The sequence below is a fragment of the Coregonus lavaretus genome (assembly GCF_964263955.1).
Source record: "Coregonus lavaretus genome assembly, chromosome: 1".
Classification (NCBI taxonomy): Eukaryota; Metazoa; Chordata; class Actinopteri; order Salmoniformes; family Salmonidae; genus Coregonus; species Coregonus lavaretus.
Genome location: NC_139988.1, coordinates 78,132,971 through 78,152,206, shown reverse-complemented (window position 1 = coordinate 78,152,206; position 19,236 = coordinate 78,132,971). Strand labels below are relative to the sequence as shown.

Genomic DNA, 19,236 nt, shown 5'->3' with positions numbered 1-19,236 from the left:
ACCTTCAGCAACCCTGACATATTGGCACCCTTTCAGTTTTTTACGATCCATGATCGTGGCGGTCTAACTGATGACAGCAGTGGAGGCTGCTGAGGGGAGGATGGCTCATAATAATGGCTGGAACGGAGCGAATGGAATGGCCTCAAACCCATGGAAACTATGTGTTTGATGTAATTGATACCATTCCACTCACTCTCTCCAGCCATTACCACGAGCCCATTCTCCCCAATTAAGGTGCCATCAACCTCCTGTGGATGACGGAGTTGGAGCAGGTCTCTTTGCTAATGCCGCGTTTGACTTTGAATGTGAGTTTACTTGACCTCCGCTCAGCCTATCAGAAAACCGGGCCGGTCCATCTTGGTAGAGGTGCCGGCCGTTGCCCACTGATCAGCCAAAGGCTCTTTATACGTAGATTAGTATAACAAAGAATTTGAACAAAAAAAATGGAAAACAAATTACCGGCCCCAAATATTTTAGGGTGTGTCAATTTCGACCATCCCACCCAACAAAAAAAATTGTACAGCCCATCTGGCATTTGCCAGAATTGCCAGATGGCCAATCTGCCCCTGATCCCTATGCTGATTTTAGTTTTCTACTCATATTTAAAAATGACTCAGCACCCTTTTACTCAAATCAGGGAGTGCATACAGATTGGGATATGTGGGACATGTTTGACTACACAAACCTTGCAGGTGCTCCTGATAAGACACCATTGTATTCAATGGTTTATTTGTCTGCGATTAGGTTTTAACATAATTGTACATGCAATTTTGATATGCAACAGAATTTCAATTAGGTGCATAGGTGCAAATTATCAACAGATGGCATGGCAAACGACCCCACATTTGAATGTGTATTTATGTTATATTAAGCAGTGATAAAATGACAGGCCTGGGCATATTGATTTTGTAATAATTATTCAGCAATCCCTATGCTGATCTTTGTTGCCTACTTATATATATAAAAAAACGACTCAGCACCATTTTACTCAAATCAGGGAGTAAATAGAAACATTGGGATATGTGGGACATAGTTTGATTACACAAACCCTGCAGGTGCCGCTGATAAGACACCATTGTAATGCATTGGTCTCTGTGGGCAATTAGTAGGCAGTGTAATTTCTATAGGACTACCTTTGACCATAGTTGCCAAGTGTATGCAGTTCTTGACAGTTCATTCATTATTTATTAATAGTGCATAACTGATAATATAACTATTCCCTGTCTGACTGGCCAACGCATCCCTAGAGGGGACTCAATATGTTTGGCATAGGGTAGCCTACTCTCAGACAGGTGTTTGCATGTGTTGAATCAGTCAAATTGAATGAAACATGCGAACAATTTGGCCTTTGTTTCAATCATGAGCCAAATCCTAGTCATTGATTGACCATCCAGTTGAGACCACCATGAGAGCACGATTAGACGTCCGATTCAAGCTCTGCCTTCTCTCCCTCCATCACTTTAACTTTGAATCCGTGAGACAGAGGGGACGTGCCATACACATAAACATTAAAACCAGGCTCTACCGTCATTGGGACGTGCTCGCGCTCGGCCACCATGCGTGAGTGACAGCCGGAAAGTGCATCTCTACCGCATCCTCCCATTTGCTCCGAAACACAGAGAATGCAATTGGTATCTGTTGGTTTGATAGATTAATCGTGGGCTTTTTAAGCAGTTTTAAATGTTAAAAGTGTGTAAACATAGACCAGGAGTTTTAACGGGAAGAAACTGAAATTGTTACGAAAATGAACGAGACAGAGAACATCCCTCTTGCAGAATACGATTTCGAAAGAAAATTCGATGAAAAGGGGGCTCTCGAATGGATGCAAGAAAACTGGTAAGTAGACTACCAATTCACCCAAACACATCTGGATAAATAAGTAGCCTAGCCTACGTGGTCTAAAGCCGGCGAATTCTCCCCTTGTCGCCGCCAATGTTGGCTGAGCTCTCATCCACACACAATGTCATTATTTAGCCTACACGCCATGCAGGCAAAACATTTTATTGGCCACATTCGTCAATTTGATTCCTAACTGTCGCGCGCTTTTTCCATTTGTACGCTACCGAAGAGTGGATACAATGTGTTGTGTGGGTTTTGATTATGCTACAAAGTAACGTTTAGTCAATAATTGATACATAAGGCTACAACAGATATAATTGTCTTTGAGGCTACTGTACAGGGGCAGACTGGGACAATAATTCGGCCCCGGCATTTTACTAGACCACACCACTGGGTGTGCCACCAACTCACCACCAACCATACACACACAACCCATCACCACAAATACACCTTACTACACCCTGACCCTACAAACCCTACTTAGACATTTACATTTTAGTCATTTAGCAGACGCTCTTATCCAGCGCAACTTACAGTTAGTGAGTGCATACATTATTATTATTATTATAATCTATTTTATTTTTATTAATTTTTCATACTGGCCCCCCACGGGAAAAAAAAAAACACAACCCTGGCGTTGCAAACACCATGCTCTACCAACATCCCTGCCGGCCATTCCCTCCCCTACCCTGGACGACGCTGGGCCAATTGTGCGCCGCCCCATGGGTCTCCCGGTCGCGGCCGGCTACGACAGAGCCTTGATTCGAACCAGGATCTCTAGTGGCACAGCTAGCACTGCGATACAGTGCCTTAGACCACTGCGCCACTCGGGAGTGGACACAGGCAGTAGTGCTAACGCATAACATTGGCAGTGCAGTACAGCGTTGCCCAAATATTTATGTACCAGTGACTGGCGGGACATGGTCCTCCTCCTCTTTTTTAATCAGCTCATGTTTAAAACAAATACAATATGTAAAAATACCTTTGGAGATACAACTCACCGCTATAACTATGCCTCTAGCCATTTTGTTTGCCTCCCTGTTGTGCTGTCAATCTGTCTCAGCATCTTCTCTGCTGTCACTCTGTGCTTCTTCATGTTCTCTGTCTGTCTGTGTCTGTCTGTCTGTCTGTCTGCCTGTCTGCTTAACACTTATACGTTATGAAAGCCAAGCTAATGACTTAGGCTATAGTTGCTATATTTTACTGTCAAATTAGGACTCCTTTCCTGATTTTTTGGGGGTCAATAGAGATGACCTACATCTTTATGTGCACTAACTAATATCATAGGCTAATTAACTTGGGTTCAACACCTGAGGAAGTTGAAACTCAAAACACATGAATTAGATCGCTAACTCTAAATATGATACCCACTGCTAATAGCCATGTATTCATCCAACAGAAATAACAATGATACTTACAGAATGCTGAGGCCCTCCTCTCTTTGACAGGGACAAGGGGATGAAGCTTCCGAAGCTGTGTTTTTCCCGCAATTGCGTTTTGAAATGTTATACGATCAGAACACATTTTTCTCTCTAGCGCACTGGGAAGAGGAGAGTGGCTCACTCATAACACCAGCAGGCCTTGGCGAAACAGGCACAGGGGCAAGGCAGACACTTTCATTACACATTGAGGGTAACTTTGCTGTTTGACCAAATCATGGTTTTGCCACCCTCAAATGACATTTTGAGTGAGGTGACATTGTAGAATGTGCTCTTTTTACATTTATAGGCAGCCTTGCCATTTTTTACAATCCATGAGCTTGGCTATTACATTTACATTTTAGTCATTTAGCAGACGCTCTTATCCAGAGCGACTTACAGTTAGTGAGTACATACATATTTGTATTTATTTTTCATACTGGCCTCCCGCGGGAATCGAAACCACAACCCTGGCGTTGCAAACACCATGCTCTACCAACATCCCTGCCGGCCATTCCCTCCCCTACCCTGGGCCAATTGTGCGCCGCCCCATGGGTCTCCCGGTCACGGCCGGCTACGACAGAGCCTGGATTCGAACCAGGATCTCTAGTGGCACAGCTAGCACTGCGATGCAGTGCCTTAGACCACTGCGCCACTCGGGAGACGGCTATCTAACTGATGAGTTGGAGCAGGTCTCTTTGCTGATGCCACGTTTGACTTTGAATGTGAGTTTGCGTGACCTCAGCTCAGCCTGTCAGAAAAATGGGCTGGCCCATCTGGGTAGGGGGGTGGCCATTGTCCACTGATCAGCCAAAGGCTCATTATAGATTAATATAATAGAGAAATTGCTCAATCTTTTAAAAAATTACAGGCCCATGGGCTGCAGGCCATGACCCCAAAAATTATAATATATGTATGTATTATTTTGTGTGTGTGTGTCAATTTCGACCAGGCCACCCAACAAAAAAATGGTCCAGCCCATCTGGCATTTGCCAGAATTGCCAGATGGCCCTGCTACTGTAAATTGAAATACTTATTATTGTTGTTCTCCCGCCCCTTTTCAGATGTCATTGAGGATGCCACCGTCTGAACTTACCTTCAGTTTTCATGTGCATGGTTTGTTGATAACTGGCTATGTTTTATGAATGTTAAAACAACCTTTGATCCATCACATGATGCAGAAGCCATCCCTTTCACTGCTTACAGTACATTGGACGCATTCCTCTGCCCAGGTGTTGCTGATGCATGCCTAACCTAACGTAGCAGACATAAAATAAACTAGATCCCCTACATACTGGTCTTGACGAGAAGAAGGTTCTCTCCTGCACTGTTCAACCAATCCAGTAAATGTGGAGGAGGAGTTAAGATGGAGTGCCTTGTTAACGTCCAAAAGCGGAAGTCATGTTACAGGCTCTCTTTCCATTTCCCCTGAAAACCGGAACAACCGGTTGTTGGGGACTCGTCAGGGCTAACACATGCCAGATCTTACAATGCCTGGATAGGTATCAGCTAACCACATCATATGTTATAGCAATCTGGGGCCCGAAAGCAATGGGCGAGTTCCACAGCTAAGGCGAGGTGACGCAACAACCAATGGTTCTGGCCACGTCATCGACTGAGAAATTGCTATAACATATCATGTGGTCAGATGATGCTTTAGAGTAACTGTCCAGGCGTTGTTAGATCTGTCAGGCGTCAGCAAAGTCTAAGCATAGGAACGCAACCATTGTTACTACAATATGACGTGAAACTCAACGTATAGCCTGTCATACTGCTGTTCACTTCAGTTTGTGTAACATGCACATGCAGTCACAAGCAATGAATGATTACTAAATATCTAATGTGATGATTACTGTTAAATACATAGGGGTAGATACATTATAGGATATCAATAGGCCTACATTTTGTAACTGTTTTAATATCAACCCAAAGGCATGTCACTTCTCCCCATCAAATTAGTATTGAGCACACAAACCAAAATGGTCTCAAGTGTTTCTCTTTGTGTCCAATGGAAATGTGTGGGGAAGTAATTTTTGTCCTCTGTTAACATATCACTAAGGAAACGTTGAGACCCAGTAAGACCACATTCTTGCACAGACTTACTTTGGCTCCTTGTTTGCATTTTCTGACTGAGAGACAGTGTTGTGTTTCAGTCTCAGTGGCAAGCAAGCTGTCAAATGTGGATTGTAAAAGTCCAGGGGTATATTCATTCCGCCAACGCTGTTGTTTCTTAAACGGAACGAAACGGGGAGGGACCTACCTGAATTTGTCCAATAGAAACTCTTGTTTTGCTCTGTTTGCTTCCGTTTGGTTCTTAAACGGTAAATGGTTTCCGTAATGAATACACTCCTGTAAATGTGCAGTGCTAGCCAAGTAAATTCACCCTGCCCATGCATTCCTCAGATCGAGCTGATGTGTGTAGGCTACAGCAAAGCATCAAAAGGGGAGGAGCCGGAGTAGCTGAAAACCACATCTAGTGCAGCATGTGACATCCTGGCCTACGACGGTGTAATTAATGGGCTAGACTTGTTTCAGCATGTATTCTGCTGATTAGTCAAACAAGATACTGTAGCTATCTAAAAAGGCAGGTATTTCTGCTTTCTGGGAACATTTGCTCCCACAGGACCCTCCCTTTCTCTCTTTCAAGGAGTAAAAGATGGTGGCCCACACATTGTATTTGTCCTGACTCCTTCACCACACAAGGATACAATGACTGCTTCTTGTCGCTTCATTATCTCTCTCTCCCTCTGTATTGCCCATCACACATTCCCTCTCTGTAATGCATAGACACAGTGATGTTATTGCTCTTAATGCTTCCCTATAGAATCCTTCATCAGTCTAATGAAAGTTTCATCCTCCCTTTCGGACAGACAGAGAATGACCATTGAAGTCCTACTGTATTTAGCCCTGTATATAGCCCTACTAAACTGGGTCAAGCAACAACATCTTCTCAGTTTAATATACTCTGTCAATCTGGATTAGTCATCTGGTCTGTCCTCAAAGTAAACCCCCTCTGCAGCACACACGTCATTGCTTTTTAGTATTCAGCCCTTTTCGCCTCAATTTAACTTTTTGGTAAACATTTGGTCCAGTCCGTGATCTATCTAGTATTCTCACTGCAACCTGCTCCCAGCTGTTTTCACATAGCATCACAGTTGATTTTAGACCGGAGCGATGTTTACTCAATCTAATTGCCTCCTCATTACCCACGGGCTGCAGTAGTAGAAGTTCTGGTCAGTATGTCAACATCTAAACTTGGTTAGTCCTTGGCTCCATGACTATGAATGGGGATGGGGACTGTAAAATAGAGCCTTGACATGGATGGACAGAAGTCGGGGTGGTCTAGAGGCCATGTCACTGCCCTGTGCCCAGTGGACCAGCCCAATCCTGATCTCTGTTGATCTCTGTAATCTGTTTAATAGTAGGAATTTATATAGATGATTGGGTTTAGCTTAGCTCGCCTTGTAGCTTGCTGTGTACATTCAGCGTACTGCCACCAAGCAAAAGGAACTAGAAATGTCAACTGCAGTGCCAATCACAAAAGTCTGCTAAAGACTGGCTCATCCATTCACAGTGATCATTGATCACATACATGCATTGTTGGAGTTTAAACTAGATTAAAGCTTGTTTGCATTTCCACCCTGCTCTCATCTAAATCATGACCTAGGGCACAGGTAATTACAGTAATCACTTAAGAACTGGTTTGGTGACATGTTTTTTTTTTTTTTTTCTGAATAGGAGCAAGTCGTTTATGTTCTGTGGGCTGTATGCTGCGATCATCTTCGGGGGCCAACACTTCATGAGAGAGAGGCCCAAGCTAAACCTGCGCCGACCCCTCGTCCTCTGGTCACTCAGTCTGGCCATCTTCAGGTGAGTGACACACACTGACCACTGTGTTTCAGTAAAATGGCTTTATGTGTTTTTCTAAGCATCATCAAACCAATCAATCAATCAATCAATCAACCAATCAGTCTGATTGAAGCTCTTACTGAGCGCTGGTGGTGGTTAGCTTCATTATCCTCCCTCATCCTTGCTAACCTCAGCAAGGTAAATGTTGTCCACATAAATGTTTGTATATAGAACTAGATCTCTCTCATAATTAACCAAAACAGTGTTTAAACTGACTTGATTTAGGGGTGACATTTTCCTCTTCTAAACACACATGAACTACGTAAAAATTGGGATTTCTAGAGCGATATCTCAAAACTTCTCCTTTATAATGACTCTTCTTTAAGGACATCCACGAGAAGGAGATTCTTTGTGCAGATTTAAAATAAACGGTGCCAAAACGAGATCTACATTTATGTTCAGAAGATTAGAAACATTTTGTGAGTAATGGAGGGTTAATAATGTACTGTATAAATGTGTCTATGTGAGAGAATGTTCAGGCCAATTCAAGGTCTGTCAACTGTCAACACATTCTTTAGCGGATTTGTTGGCTATGCTATCTGTACACACTTACTACACAAAGTAGAATTAGTGTCTGATAATGCAGTTTTAGGATGATTACAGGTACACTCTTAGAAAAAAGGGTTCCAAAAGGGTTCTGCGGCTGTCCCCATAGGAGAACCCTTTTTAGTCCCAGGTAGAACCCTTTTTGATTCCAGGTAGAACTCTTTTAGGTTCCATGTAGAACCCTCTGTGGAAAGGGTTATACATGGAACCCAAAAGGGTTCTACCTGGAACCAAAAGGGTTTTAACTGGAACCAAAAGGGTTTTAACTTTAACCAAAAGGGGTTCTTCAAAAGGTTATTCAATGGGGACAGCAGAAGAACCCTTTTTGGTTCTAGATAGCACCTTTTTTCTAAGAGTGTATACTATTGCAACACTGCTGTGTTGCTAGGAAATCTTTGACTTTAATTTACATATAATTGGTTGCGAACCTATATTAATACCCAACCAACATATGTCATCAAGGTGATGTCCCTTTCCTCCCCAAATCCTTAGAAGACACACAACCATTCTGACTGACACTAGCTGATGTTTGGTGAGCTTTCTTAGAGCAGTGGTTTTCAACCGGTGTGGCGCAGCACACTGGTGTGCCTTGAGGAACTCTCAGGTGTGCCGCAAAACTTTTCCTAATCTTTATTATTTTTTGGAACTCTCACTTATAAATGTGGCCTGTGGAATCCACATGGAATTTTGACATGGGAGCACTAGTCTGCTCAGATAATAAATGGCACATGGTTACATCTGTATCGTTGTTTCAAGACCAGTGCGCACAGGCTGTTGTTACATTGATTATCATTTGAGGGGCGCGCATCACAAGCACATTATCATTTGTATCATTTTACTTTGCCTGTGAGATCCCTTAGCACAGAAACAAACGGAGCAGGGCTTTGTGTCCCTGGTTGCACCTTCCAATGCAGAAAACCGCTCATCTCTAGCCCAAACGGTTTAAAACTAAAGACATATTTTACCGGAGAAAATATCATAATCCAGTTTTGCAGGACACTCTTAAAGGGGCACATACAAATGAATCATCATGAGTAAGGAACTATGAAAATATTCCAATAAATCCTATTTAATCTATAAAAAATGTTTGTCATAGAAAATATATGATTTGCAGTATGCGTCAGATGAGATGGAGGTCATTTGCTACTAAAAAAATATATAGAAAAAAATACAAATGATCTCATCAAGGTGTGCCACGGTAAAACTTTTTTTGGGAACCACAGTTCTAGAGCAAAATGGCTCTTACCCAGGTGAGGTGAGTTTTGGTCAAACAATGTACTGTATAATGCTGTAAAAGTGCTATATTAAATCCAATCTGTTATCCTTATCATTAAAGTGGCAAACAGCATTTGAAACAATAACAGAGTCCCCGCCCCTGTTTTGGTAAAAAGCTGAGGGATGGGGCTGGAGAAATGTAACCACTGAAATTCATAGACAGTGCTATTGATGCTAGGACTGACCATCCATGATATAAAAATGATAGTTTTAACCATTTTTGAGGCTATATAGTGTATGTTTACATTTACTTTGTTTACAAACATTGGAGTAAAACAATATTATATTTGGGGTTCTGATGGGGTATTACAGTCGAACTAAGCTCATGAGGCATTTATAAATTATATTCTTCAAGAATCAATGGGTACATATCATTCATTTATAAGTAAAAAAAATGATGTAGCAATTGCAGATGGCCCCTTTAAGGAGGAGTCAGGGCTGTTTTGGAGTGCCACAGTTTTGGTATGTCACAGCGGTGCATCATCACCGTGCCCATGCCCCCTGCTGTGCCAGCTGTTAATCCTAATCACAGAGCCGTGGGCATAACCTGCCCACTCATCCCGCTGCTGCTAGCTGGACAGGATAGCGTGTCCTCGGCATATGAAACACTTGATATACTCATTACTGCACCACCACTGCAACATTCTACCACATGGGGTTTTTAAGAGTAGACTACTGGTCTGTAATAGATAGGTAGTTACCAATGATGATGTTGGTGTTAGGTAGTTACCATAGATAATGTATAGATAGGTAGTTACCATTGATAAAGTTGTTATATGTAGGAAGTTACTATAGATAATGTTGTTACATATAGTTAATGTTGATAATGGTGTTATTGATATGTAGTTACCATTGATAACATAGTTATAGGTAATTAGTTACCAAGTCTGACACCAACTGACTCAAACAGGCACCAACACGCTCTTGAACAGCTTCTATCCCCAAGCAATACAGCTGATAAATAGCTAACAAAATAGCTACACGGACCGAGTTTACCTTGTATCTTTATTGACCTTTTATTTCAGTATTTGCACTCTATGCACACTCACAGGGCCCTACACACTCACACCCACTGTCACTCCAACATACACACAAACACTCACTCCATCATTTTCTCACTCACACATAATATGCACATACATTTATACTGACTCTACACACCCGCACATCCACTCACATGCAAGCTGCTGCTACTCTGTTTATCTTATATCCTGTTGCCTAGTCACCTTACCCCTATACATATCTACCTCCATCACTCCAGTATGCACATGTACTGTAAATATGGTATTGGAGCTGACTTTTTAAATATTTCCTGAATATAGTATGCTTACTTACGTACTTACTTTATTGTGTATTTCATATTTCTTATTATTATTTCTCGTGTAATAAAAAAAAAAAAGTTATACATTGTTATTGATTATTGCATTGCTGGGTTTTGCGTTTGCAAGAAAGGCATTTCACTGTACTTGTGCATGTGAAACTAGATAATTGATAACGTTGATACATTAATCGCCCATGACTGTGCAGTTTTCAGAGCAGCTTCAATAGTTCTGCACCAGTGGAGGCTGCTGAGGGGAGGATGGCTCATACTAATGGCTGGAATGGAGTGAATGGAATGGTATCAAACACGTGTGTTTGATACCATTCCATTCACTCCATTCCAGCTATTCCACTCCATTCCACTCCAGCAGCCTCCACTGTTCTGCACCCTCAAAATGTCAACTGTGTCTCTTGGGTGTCTCTTCTAGTGTTGTTCCCACTGTTTGACTGAGGTGTTTAGTTACATGGGTTTGGGGATGGCTTCCTGGAATATCACTGGATCATTGTTACATTACAGGCCTTGTGGTCTACAATTGATCTTTAAGGAGAGGTGATATGTTTTCATAGGGTGTCCCAACTGAAATGACCTCACGCTGTAAGTAGCCACAGTGTTCTTTCAGATGAGAAGGAAAGCTACAAATCGATACAGTGTTTACTAAGCATACGCATCCTGTTTACAAAGTAAGAGCATGTGTGTCTAAGTCTTGGTTGGACTTAATGGAGGTCTAAAATAGTTGGAGACGGGGAAGCACAGCCAACTGGAGATGTGACCCACTGATATGTCTTATCTCGTTTATCTTGGTTTCAGGTTTAGAACGCCATGGCAACCGCAACAGTGACAGTTCATATATTTGAGAGGTATTTCACATTGCATCATGGCAACGCATAGCTGACAGTATAAAATATAGTTGAGCGATGTATAGCGCATTACGTTATGACAACCACAAAGCTGACAGTTCAGGTGTATCGAATAGCAGCAAGATAGAAATATGAACTGAATTCGTGTACAAAATACTTACTTACAGTCAACTGTGATCGATCATGGGCATTATACTTGTGTTGACGTTTTTTCCTATACCAAATACTTGTATTTAACTGTGAATTCCCTATAGTTAGACTGAGCAAATCAAATCAAATCAAATGTTATTTGTCACATGCGCCGAATACAACAGGTGTAGACTTTACCGTGAAATGCTTACTTACAAGCCCTTAACCAACAATACAGTTCAAGAAATAAAGTTAAGAAAATATTTACTAAATAAACTAAAGTAAAAAATTAAATAAAAAGTAACACAATAAAAGAACAATACCGAGGCTATATACAGGGGGTACCGGTACCGAGTCAATGTGCGGGGGTACAGGTTAGTCTATGACTTGGGTGACTGGAGTCTTTGAAACATTTTTGGGCCTTCCTCTGACACCGCCTAGTATATAGGTCCTGGATGGCAGGAAGCTTGGCCCCAGTGATGTACTGGGCCTGTCACGCCCTGGCTCTGGGACTCTGTTATGTTGAGCCAGGGTGTGTAGTTTCTATGATTTTGTGTTCTAGGTTCATTATCTAGCTGATGTGTTTTCTATGTTGGCCGGTGTGGTTCTCAATCAGAGGCAACGTGAATCAGCTGTTGATTGTTGTCTCTGATTGGGAACCATACTTAGGCAGCATGTTTTCCACAGTGTTTTGTGGGATCTTGTTCCGTGTATGGTTAGTGTCTGTTACCTAGGACTTCACGTATCGTTTTGTTTCGTGTGGTGAATTAAATAAAGTATGTTCACTCATCACGCTGCGCATTGGTCCACTTCCTCCAACGATCGTGACAGAAGATCCCACCAAAACTGGACCAAGCAGTGTGTCCAGGAGCCAACGCCAGAGGTAACTCTAGCGGATATCCACTTCGACTGGGTCAAGCAGCGTGTCCAGGAGCCAACGCCTGAGGTAACTCTAGCGGATATCCACCTCGACTGGGTCAAGCCGCGTGAGGAGGAGAGAGGTTGGACTTGGGAGCAGAGGCTGGAGAGTCTGGCGAGAGCCATGGAGGCCATAGCCACGGGGGAGAGACGAACCCAATACATTTTTAGGGGGGGGCTCACACCGTGGACGACGGGACTGCTGGAGGCAGATAAGGGGCGAGTTAGTGGACGAGGAGAGAAGGCCACCGGGTTACGGGAGCCATTGGCGAGTAGAGGGAAGGAGAATGTAGAGGCACGGCGAGAGGTACTGAGGTGTGTTGCCAGTCCGGTCCGGCCCGTTCCTGATCCCCGGGTAAGGCCAGTGGTGTGTGTTCCCAGTGCGGTCCGGCCTGTTCCTGTCCCTCGCACCAAGCCTGTGATGCGCGTCGCCAGCCCGGTCCGGCCTGTTCCTGCCTCTCGCACCAAGCCTATGGTGCGCGTCGCCAGCCCGGCCCGGCCTGTTCCTGCTCCCCGCACCAAGCCAATGGTGCGCGTCGCCAGCCCGGCCCGGCCTGTTCCTGCTCCCCGCACCAAGCCTGTAGTGCGCTTCGTCAGCCCGGTTCGGCCCGTCCCTGCTCCCCGCACCAAGCCTGTGGTGTGCGTCGCCAGCCCGGCCCGGCCTGTTCCTGCTCCCCACACCAAGCCAATGGTGCGCGTCGCCAGCCCGGCCCGGCCTGTTCCTGCTCCCCGCACCAAGCCTGTAATGCGCTTCGTCAGCCCGGTTCGGCCCGTCCCTGCTCCCCGCACCAAGCCTGTGGTGTGCGTCGTCAGCCCGGTCCGGCCCGTTCCTGCTCCCCGCACCAAGCCTGTGGTGCGCGTCGTCAGTCCGGCACAGCCCGTGCCTGGGTCAGGTACCGGTCAGCTGCTCCACATCGGAGCCTAAGCAATCCGCTCCACCGATGTCCAGTCCAGCTCCAGCCAGCAGGGCCAGACCAGACCAGGGGCGCTACGGGGGGATTGTTGGAGGGTGGTGGTCAAGCCCGGAGCCGGAACCGCCTCCGAGGAGGAATGCCCACCCGGCCCTCCCCTGTTCAGTTTATGTTTGGCGCGGTCGCAGTCCGCGCCTTTGGGGGGGGGGGGGGTACTGTCACGCCCTGGCTCTGGGACTCTGTTATGTTGAGCCAGGGTGTGTAGTTTCTATGATTTTGTGTTCTAGGTTCATTATCTAGCTGATGTGTTTTCTATGTTGGCCGGTGTGGTTCTCAATCAGAGGCAACGTGAATCAGCTGTTGATTGTTGTCTCTGATTGGGAACCATACTTAGGCAGCCTGTTTTCCACAGTGTTTTGTGGGATCTTGTTGCGTGTATGGTTAGTGTCTGTTACCTAGGACTTCACGTATCGTTTTGTTTCGTGTGGTGAATTAAATAAAGTATGTTCACTCATCACGCTGCGCATTGGTCCACTTCCTCCAACGATCGTGACAGGGCCGTACGCACTACCCTGTGTAGTGCCTTACTGTCGGAGGCCGAGCAGTTGCCATACCAGGCGGTGATGCAACCGGTCAGGATGCTCTCGATGGTGCAGCTGTAGAACTTTTTGAGGATCTGGGGACCCATGACAAATCTTTTCAGTCACCTGAGGGGGAAAAGGTCTTGTCGTGCCCTCTTCACGACTGTCTTGGTGTGTTTGGACCATGATAGTTTGTTGGTGATGTGGACACCAAGGAACTTGAAACAGATACACACAACACTTGACACTATCTCTTTAGTAAATCTATGTGTTTCATTCCACAGTATCATCGGAGCGGTCAGAACCGGTTGGTACATGTTCCATGTCCTCAACAAAAGCGGTTTTAAGCAGTCGGTGTGTGACACCAGCTTCTACAGCGCCCCTGTCAGCAAGTTCTGGGCCTACGCCTTCGTCCTGAGCAAGGCCCCTGAGCTAGGTAAGGAATGTCCCAAATAGGGTCCCGTTCTGAATGCTTCAGATAGAAATATGTAATGTAGAACAGACATACTTCTCTGTCATGCAGTGTAGAATAGTCAGCTCGCCTCGAGCTGATCTATACAAGACATTTCTATATACCCAATGTGACCCTGACCAACGAGTGGGAGAGATAGAGGGGGTTGTAATTGGTCAATTACGTCAGAGGGCCAATCAGAGAGAAGGAGGCTGGTGCAGGACAAAAAACCCAACTTGAAACAATTTGTCTATTTATGTGATTCCGGAAGCACTTGGAAGTTTCTAGTGCACTTACATTGATCAGTGGAGGCCTATTACCTCAAGAGCTGTGTGGCTGCAACGTGATGCCATCTCCACTCCCAGAGCAGTAATCTAGTCACTTCTACCTATCTGTCAGTCAGACAGTGAATGCAATAGTGCTGGTAAATGGACAGAGATGCTGATTGACTGTGCTATGTCTCTTCCTGAGCAAGAGACAGTAAGGGCACGCTCGTGTTCTAGAATGGGACAGATGTTCAATATATTAGGCCTGTTTAGTTTGTACTGTACAGGGTGTGCAGTTTGAGTTTATTGGAGTGTGTTAGGATGTTGTTGTATGCTTCCTAATATGGTGTGTGTGTGTGTGTGTGTGTGAGAGTGTGTGTGTGTGTGTGTGTGTGTGTGTGTGCAAGTGTGCAAGTGTGTTTGTGTGTAGCGCTTTACATCCCATCTTTCCTGGTTATTTTTGGAAGTGAGGTCCAAATATCCAGTCCTCACAATGTTTTTATTATACTGTGTGTGTTCACTAGTGTTTGAGAGAGAGAGAAAGTGATCAAACATCAGAGTATAACTAAGTGATTTTCGGTTCCCTCCCTCCCTACCTCCCTCCTCAGGCGACACGGTCTTCATCGTGCTCCGTAAGCAGCGCCTCATCTTCCTCCACTGGTACCACCACATCACAGTGCTGGTCTACTCCTGGTACTCCTACAAGGACCAGGTGGCCGGCGGCGGCTGGTTCATGACCATGAACTACCTGGTCCACTCCTTCATGTACACCTACTACGCTGCCCGGGCGGCAGGTTACCGGGTGCCCCGACCCTGTGCCATGGTCATCACGGCCACCCAGATCATGCAGATGATGATGGGGCTTGCTGTCTTAGGCTTGGTCTACCACTGGATGCACGAAGTGCGCTGTCCCTCCTACATGCCCAACATCGCCTGGGGCTCTCTCATGTACCTCAGCTACCTGGTCCTGTTCGCCTCGTTCTTCTACAAGTCCTACCTCAGGGGCGCCGCTGACAAGGTTGGCAAGGAATCCAAGGCCGAGTAGGGTCTGGATTCGTCAGAGGCAAGTTGTACACTGGGAAAGTCATATTAGAGTGTGTGCCTAGTCGAGAAGAATATCGCGTTGTGCCATGATGTGAGTCACAACTGGTTTTAATGGTTGCTGGGTCAGTGCCAGTTGTGACAAGCCATCTCCCCCCGAACCCCCCCCCCCCGCCTTTGTATAGCTGTAGCTCATCTAATCAACTAGAACCATGGATTACACAATAATAGAACGGTCGCTGAGAGTGGACCGAGGAACCAGTGCATGGTCAGCACACTTTAATATACTATGGTCAATTAATGAAAAAAAGGGAGTAGACAGAGATTGAAAAAGGCGATAGACAGAGAGCAGGTCAGTTTATTTGACTAATGCACTACTCGCTTCATTTTGATTTCTTGGCTTCGTTAATCAATCTCTTTGACCAGCTGCTTCAGTCAGAGTCCAGTGAAAAACAGCCATATGTGGCCTGAGGCGTCTCCAAGGGCAGTTTACAACTGCATTTGCAGTCTGCACGTTCAATGAATTTGACAGTCACAAGACATCATTCATACAGAAAGACTGACTTCTAGTGAAATCTGGTGCTCTTTAGACCAGCGCTGAAAATTGTCTCACTAACTTATAGTAAGTATATTGAAGTGACGATCAAAAGGCATTAATGAAGGATAGTTTCTTTGTTTTAGTTGTTGGGAATTTTCTGGGAATGGGTGAGAGGAGAGGAGCGCACTGAAGGGAGTGACACTCGGAACAATGTGTCCATTGTAAATAATATATCTTAAGAATGTATTTATTTTCTTAAAATCTCAAGTCTCTGGTGGTACTTAAAGTGTACCAGGAAATAGTGGGACTCACTAAGGTTCTGCCTGTCTTAAATTGTGCAGTTTGAGTTGTGCACTTTTGTATTTTAAACAGTTTTCTTTACATCACAACAATTAGTTTTGTAAGTCTTTCTACATCTGTTCATTAAAGAAAGGGAAGTCCCCTGGCACCACGTTGCTTCTTAAAGGGAAAGGTAATTAAGGTTATCTTTGCTTCTTAAAGTGAAGGTCATGAAGGTTATCTTGGCTTCTTAAAGGGAATGTCATGAAGGTTATCATAATGTCTGTGTGGTAAGAGTTGCATTGTCATATAAGAACTATTTGAGTCTAGGAGGTAAACTTTTTAGATTTTCACATTTGACAGATATTCCTTTTCTACATGGTAGAAGCAAATATCCACATTCTAATATACCAGTATGAAAACCCAGCATAGCAAGATAGATTATGACGTTACACAAAGAGGCACATTCCATTTTATTTCCTCCTATTTTAAATATGACCACCAGTGTACATTGGATACATTGTGTAAGTAGGGGCTTAGGTCAAGACAGCAAAATAGTTTTTGTTGTTGTCTAGAAATCTAGTAGATGCAGAAAGTAGTGTCTTGTAAGCACACTTAACCACTAGTGAGTTTTAACCCTTGGCAGCTTGTGTTTGTCTTCCTTTATGTTTGTAATAGAGCTGTACTGTACTATCTCCCTCCTAACTATCCTTCTAGAGCCATACTGGTGTGAGCACATGTTCTTTAATGTATGTTTGTATCACACTGAGAGTAGTTACCATGGCTTAAAGTACGGGACTCTTTTGAAGGGTAATGGTAACTACTAACACTTGCCTAACACCTGCCTTCATAAGCACTACTTAGAACCCCCATATCACAAGCTGTGACTTCAAGTGTCATAGATCTCATACTCTTATCTGTAGGTTTATTAGCTTCCAACACAAAGTGAGACGGTCTAGCCTGTACAGGACTGGTAGTCGGCAAATGTCTTAAATGGAATTTTCAAAATTGTTCAACTTCTTATTCATCTCCAGCACTACTCCAACATCATGCATCATCTTGGTGTGCATCATGTGATTTTAACCAATTAGTAGGCAATGCCTACTCATCATTGGTTGAAATCACACCAGATGATGCCATTGGTAAAACGTATCTTCCTTCATCTATTTGACTACAAAACATAGAAACTCGCCATTTTCACATAAGTTGATGTTGGGGTAGTGCTGAAGTGCTGAATATGAAGTAGACATTTTTTTTTCTCAATGTCCTTTAAGTCATGCTTATAATCCTATTATAATGTTGTGTTTATGAAGGAGTTACACTGCCCTTATGTAATACCCTTCATATGACTCAGCTGTAACACCTGATGCTGGGGCAGGCACATACTGTATTACCATTATTATAGACTAGTCCAATGAGTTTAGCAGTGTTTAGATATGTGAATATGTTTTAAGGCCATACTAAATGTGTACATCTTCAAAATATATGTATTTCACTTGGCTGTTGTTGTGTCAATAATGCTGATATTATGATCATGATGTGACATTATAAGTGTTGTCCACCCTCTACCTTGAAACCGACAGTTGCATTTTAGTTGTAAAATGTCATAATGATAATACGCAGGTTTTGAACTCAGTTTATAATACATTCATTTGTGTGCCAAATGATGCTTCTGCAGTTTTCTACTCTGTTAGGTAAATGTGAGCAGAGTTATTGTTTGTGTATTACCTTTGCTGATATAGAGTGTAAAAAAACATGCTTATGCATCCCTGTGAGTATGCTGTCTAGTACGTAACTGATATGAAAGGGCAAAAAACTGTCTTAAGGGCTTTAATGTTTAAATGTGCAGATTTTAAATGTCGAAACAATAAATTAATGTCTGTTTTGAAAGACTTATTAATTGTTTCATTCTTGCTGAAATCTGAAATACATCTGTGCCTCTTTGTTAGATGCACATGCACATGTACAGTCAGGTCCAAAATGATTGGCACCCTTGATAAAGATGAGCAAAAAAGACTATAAAATTAATTATACAAATACTGAGCTACAGGTAAAAGGAAACACTTGAGTAAATGAGGGATACAAAGTATATTGAAAGCAGGTGCTTCCACATAGGTGTGGTTCCTGAGTTAATTAAGCAATTAACATCCCATCATGCTTAGGGTCATGTATAAAAATGCCCAGTTGCCCATTCTTTTGGCTACCATGAAGGGTCTCTAAGGAGCTAAGGGTTGATTAAAGTGTGTGTGTGTGTGTGTGTGTGTGTGTGTGTGTGTGTGTGTGTGTGTGTGTGTGTGTGTGTGTGTGTGTGTGTGTGTGTGTGTGTGTGTGTGTGTGTGTGTGTGTGTGTGTGTGTGTGTGTGTGAGATCTCAACCCAATTGAAGACTTATGGGAGATTCTGGAGTGTCCCCTGAGACAGCTTTTTCGACCACCATTAAACAAAACACCAAATGCTGGAATTTCATGTGGAAGAATGGTGTTGCGTCTATCCAATAGAGTTCCAGACACTTCTATGCCAAGGTGCATTGAAGTAGTTCTGGCTCGTTGTGGCCTAACATCCTATTAAGACACTTTATGTTGGTTGTTTCTTTTATTTTGGCAGTTACCTGTATATTGTATGCTCAAAAACATGGGGAAATTATATTTTATACTAATACAATTTAAAAAAAGAAAGAGATTTTGTTTAACAAGTAACATTTTTTATCTCAAAAAGATAGGTTCAAAAATTGTCTGCACCCCTGTTTTCAATACCTTTCAATACCTCACCTTGCGAGGATAATGGCACTGAGCCTTTTTCTAAAATGTTTTATGAGATTGGAGAACACATGGGGAGAGATCTTAGACCATTCCACCATACAGAATCTTTCCAGATCCTTGATATCCTTTGTCTGAGCTTATGGACTGCCCTCTTCAATTCAAACCACAGGTTTTCAAGTCCGGAGACTACAAAATGTTG

General features: G+C 43.6%; 1 protein-coding gene across 1 annotated transcript; it reads left to right on the top strand.

Annotated features, from left to right (window-relative positions):
- Positions 1-1,735: 1,735 nt before the first annotated feature.
- Positions 1,736-15,466, top strand: LOC311141704 (very long chain fatty acid elongase 6-like; the record flags this gene model as incomplete). The annotated part of the gene is made up of 4 exons (XM_084177124.1): positions 1,736-1,836; positions 6,996-7,127; positions 13,989-14,140; positions 15,030-15,466. Exons 1-4 carry the CDS (start codon positions 1,745-1,747, stop codon positions 15,464-15,466), a joined length of 813 nt encoding a protein of 270 aa, XP_084033250.1. The 5' UTR covers positions 1,736-1,744.
- Positions 15,467-19,236: the final 3,770 nt, after the last annotated feature.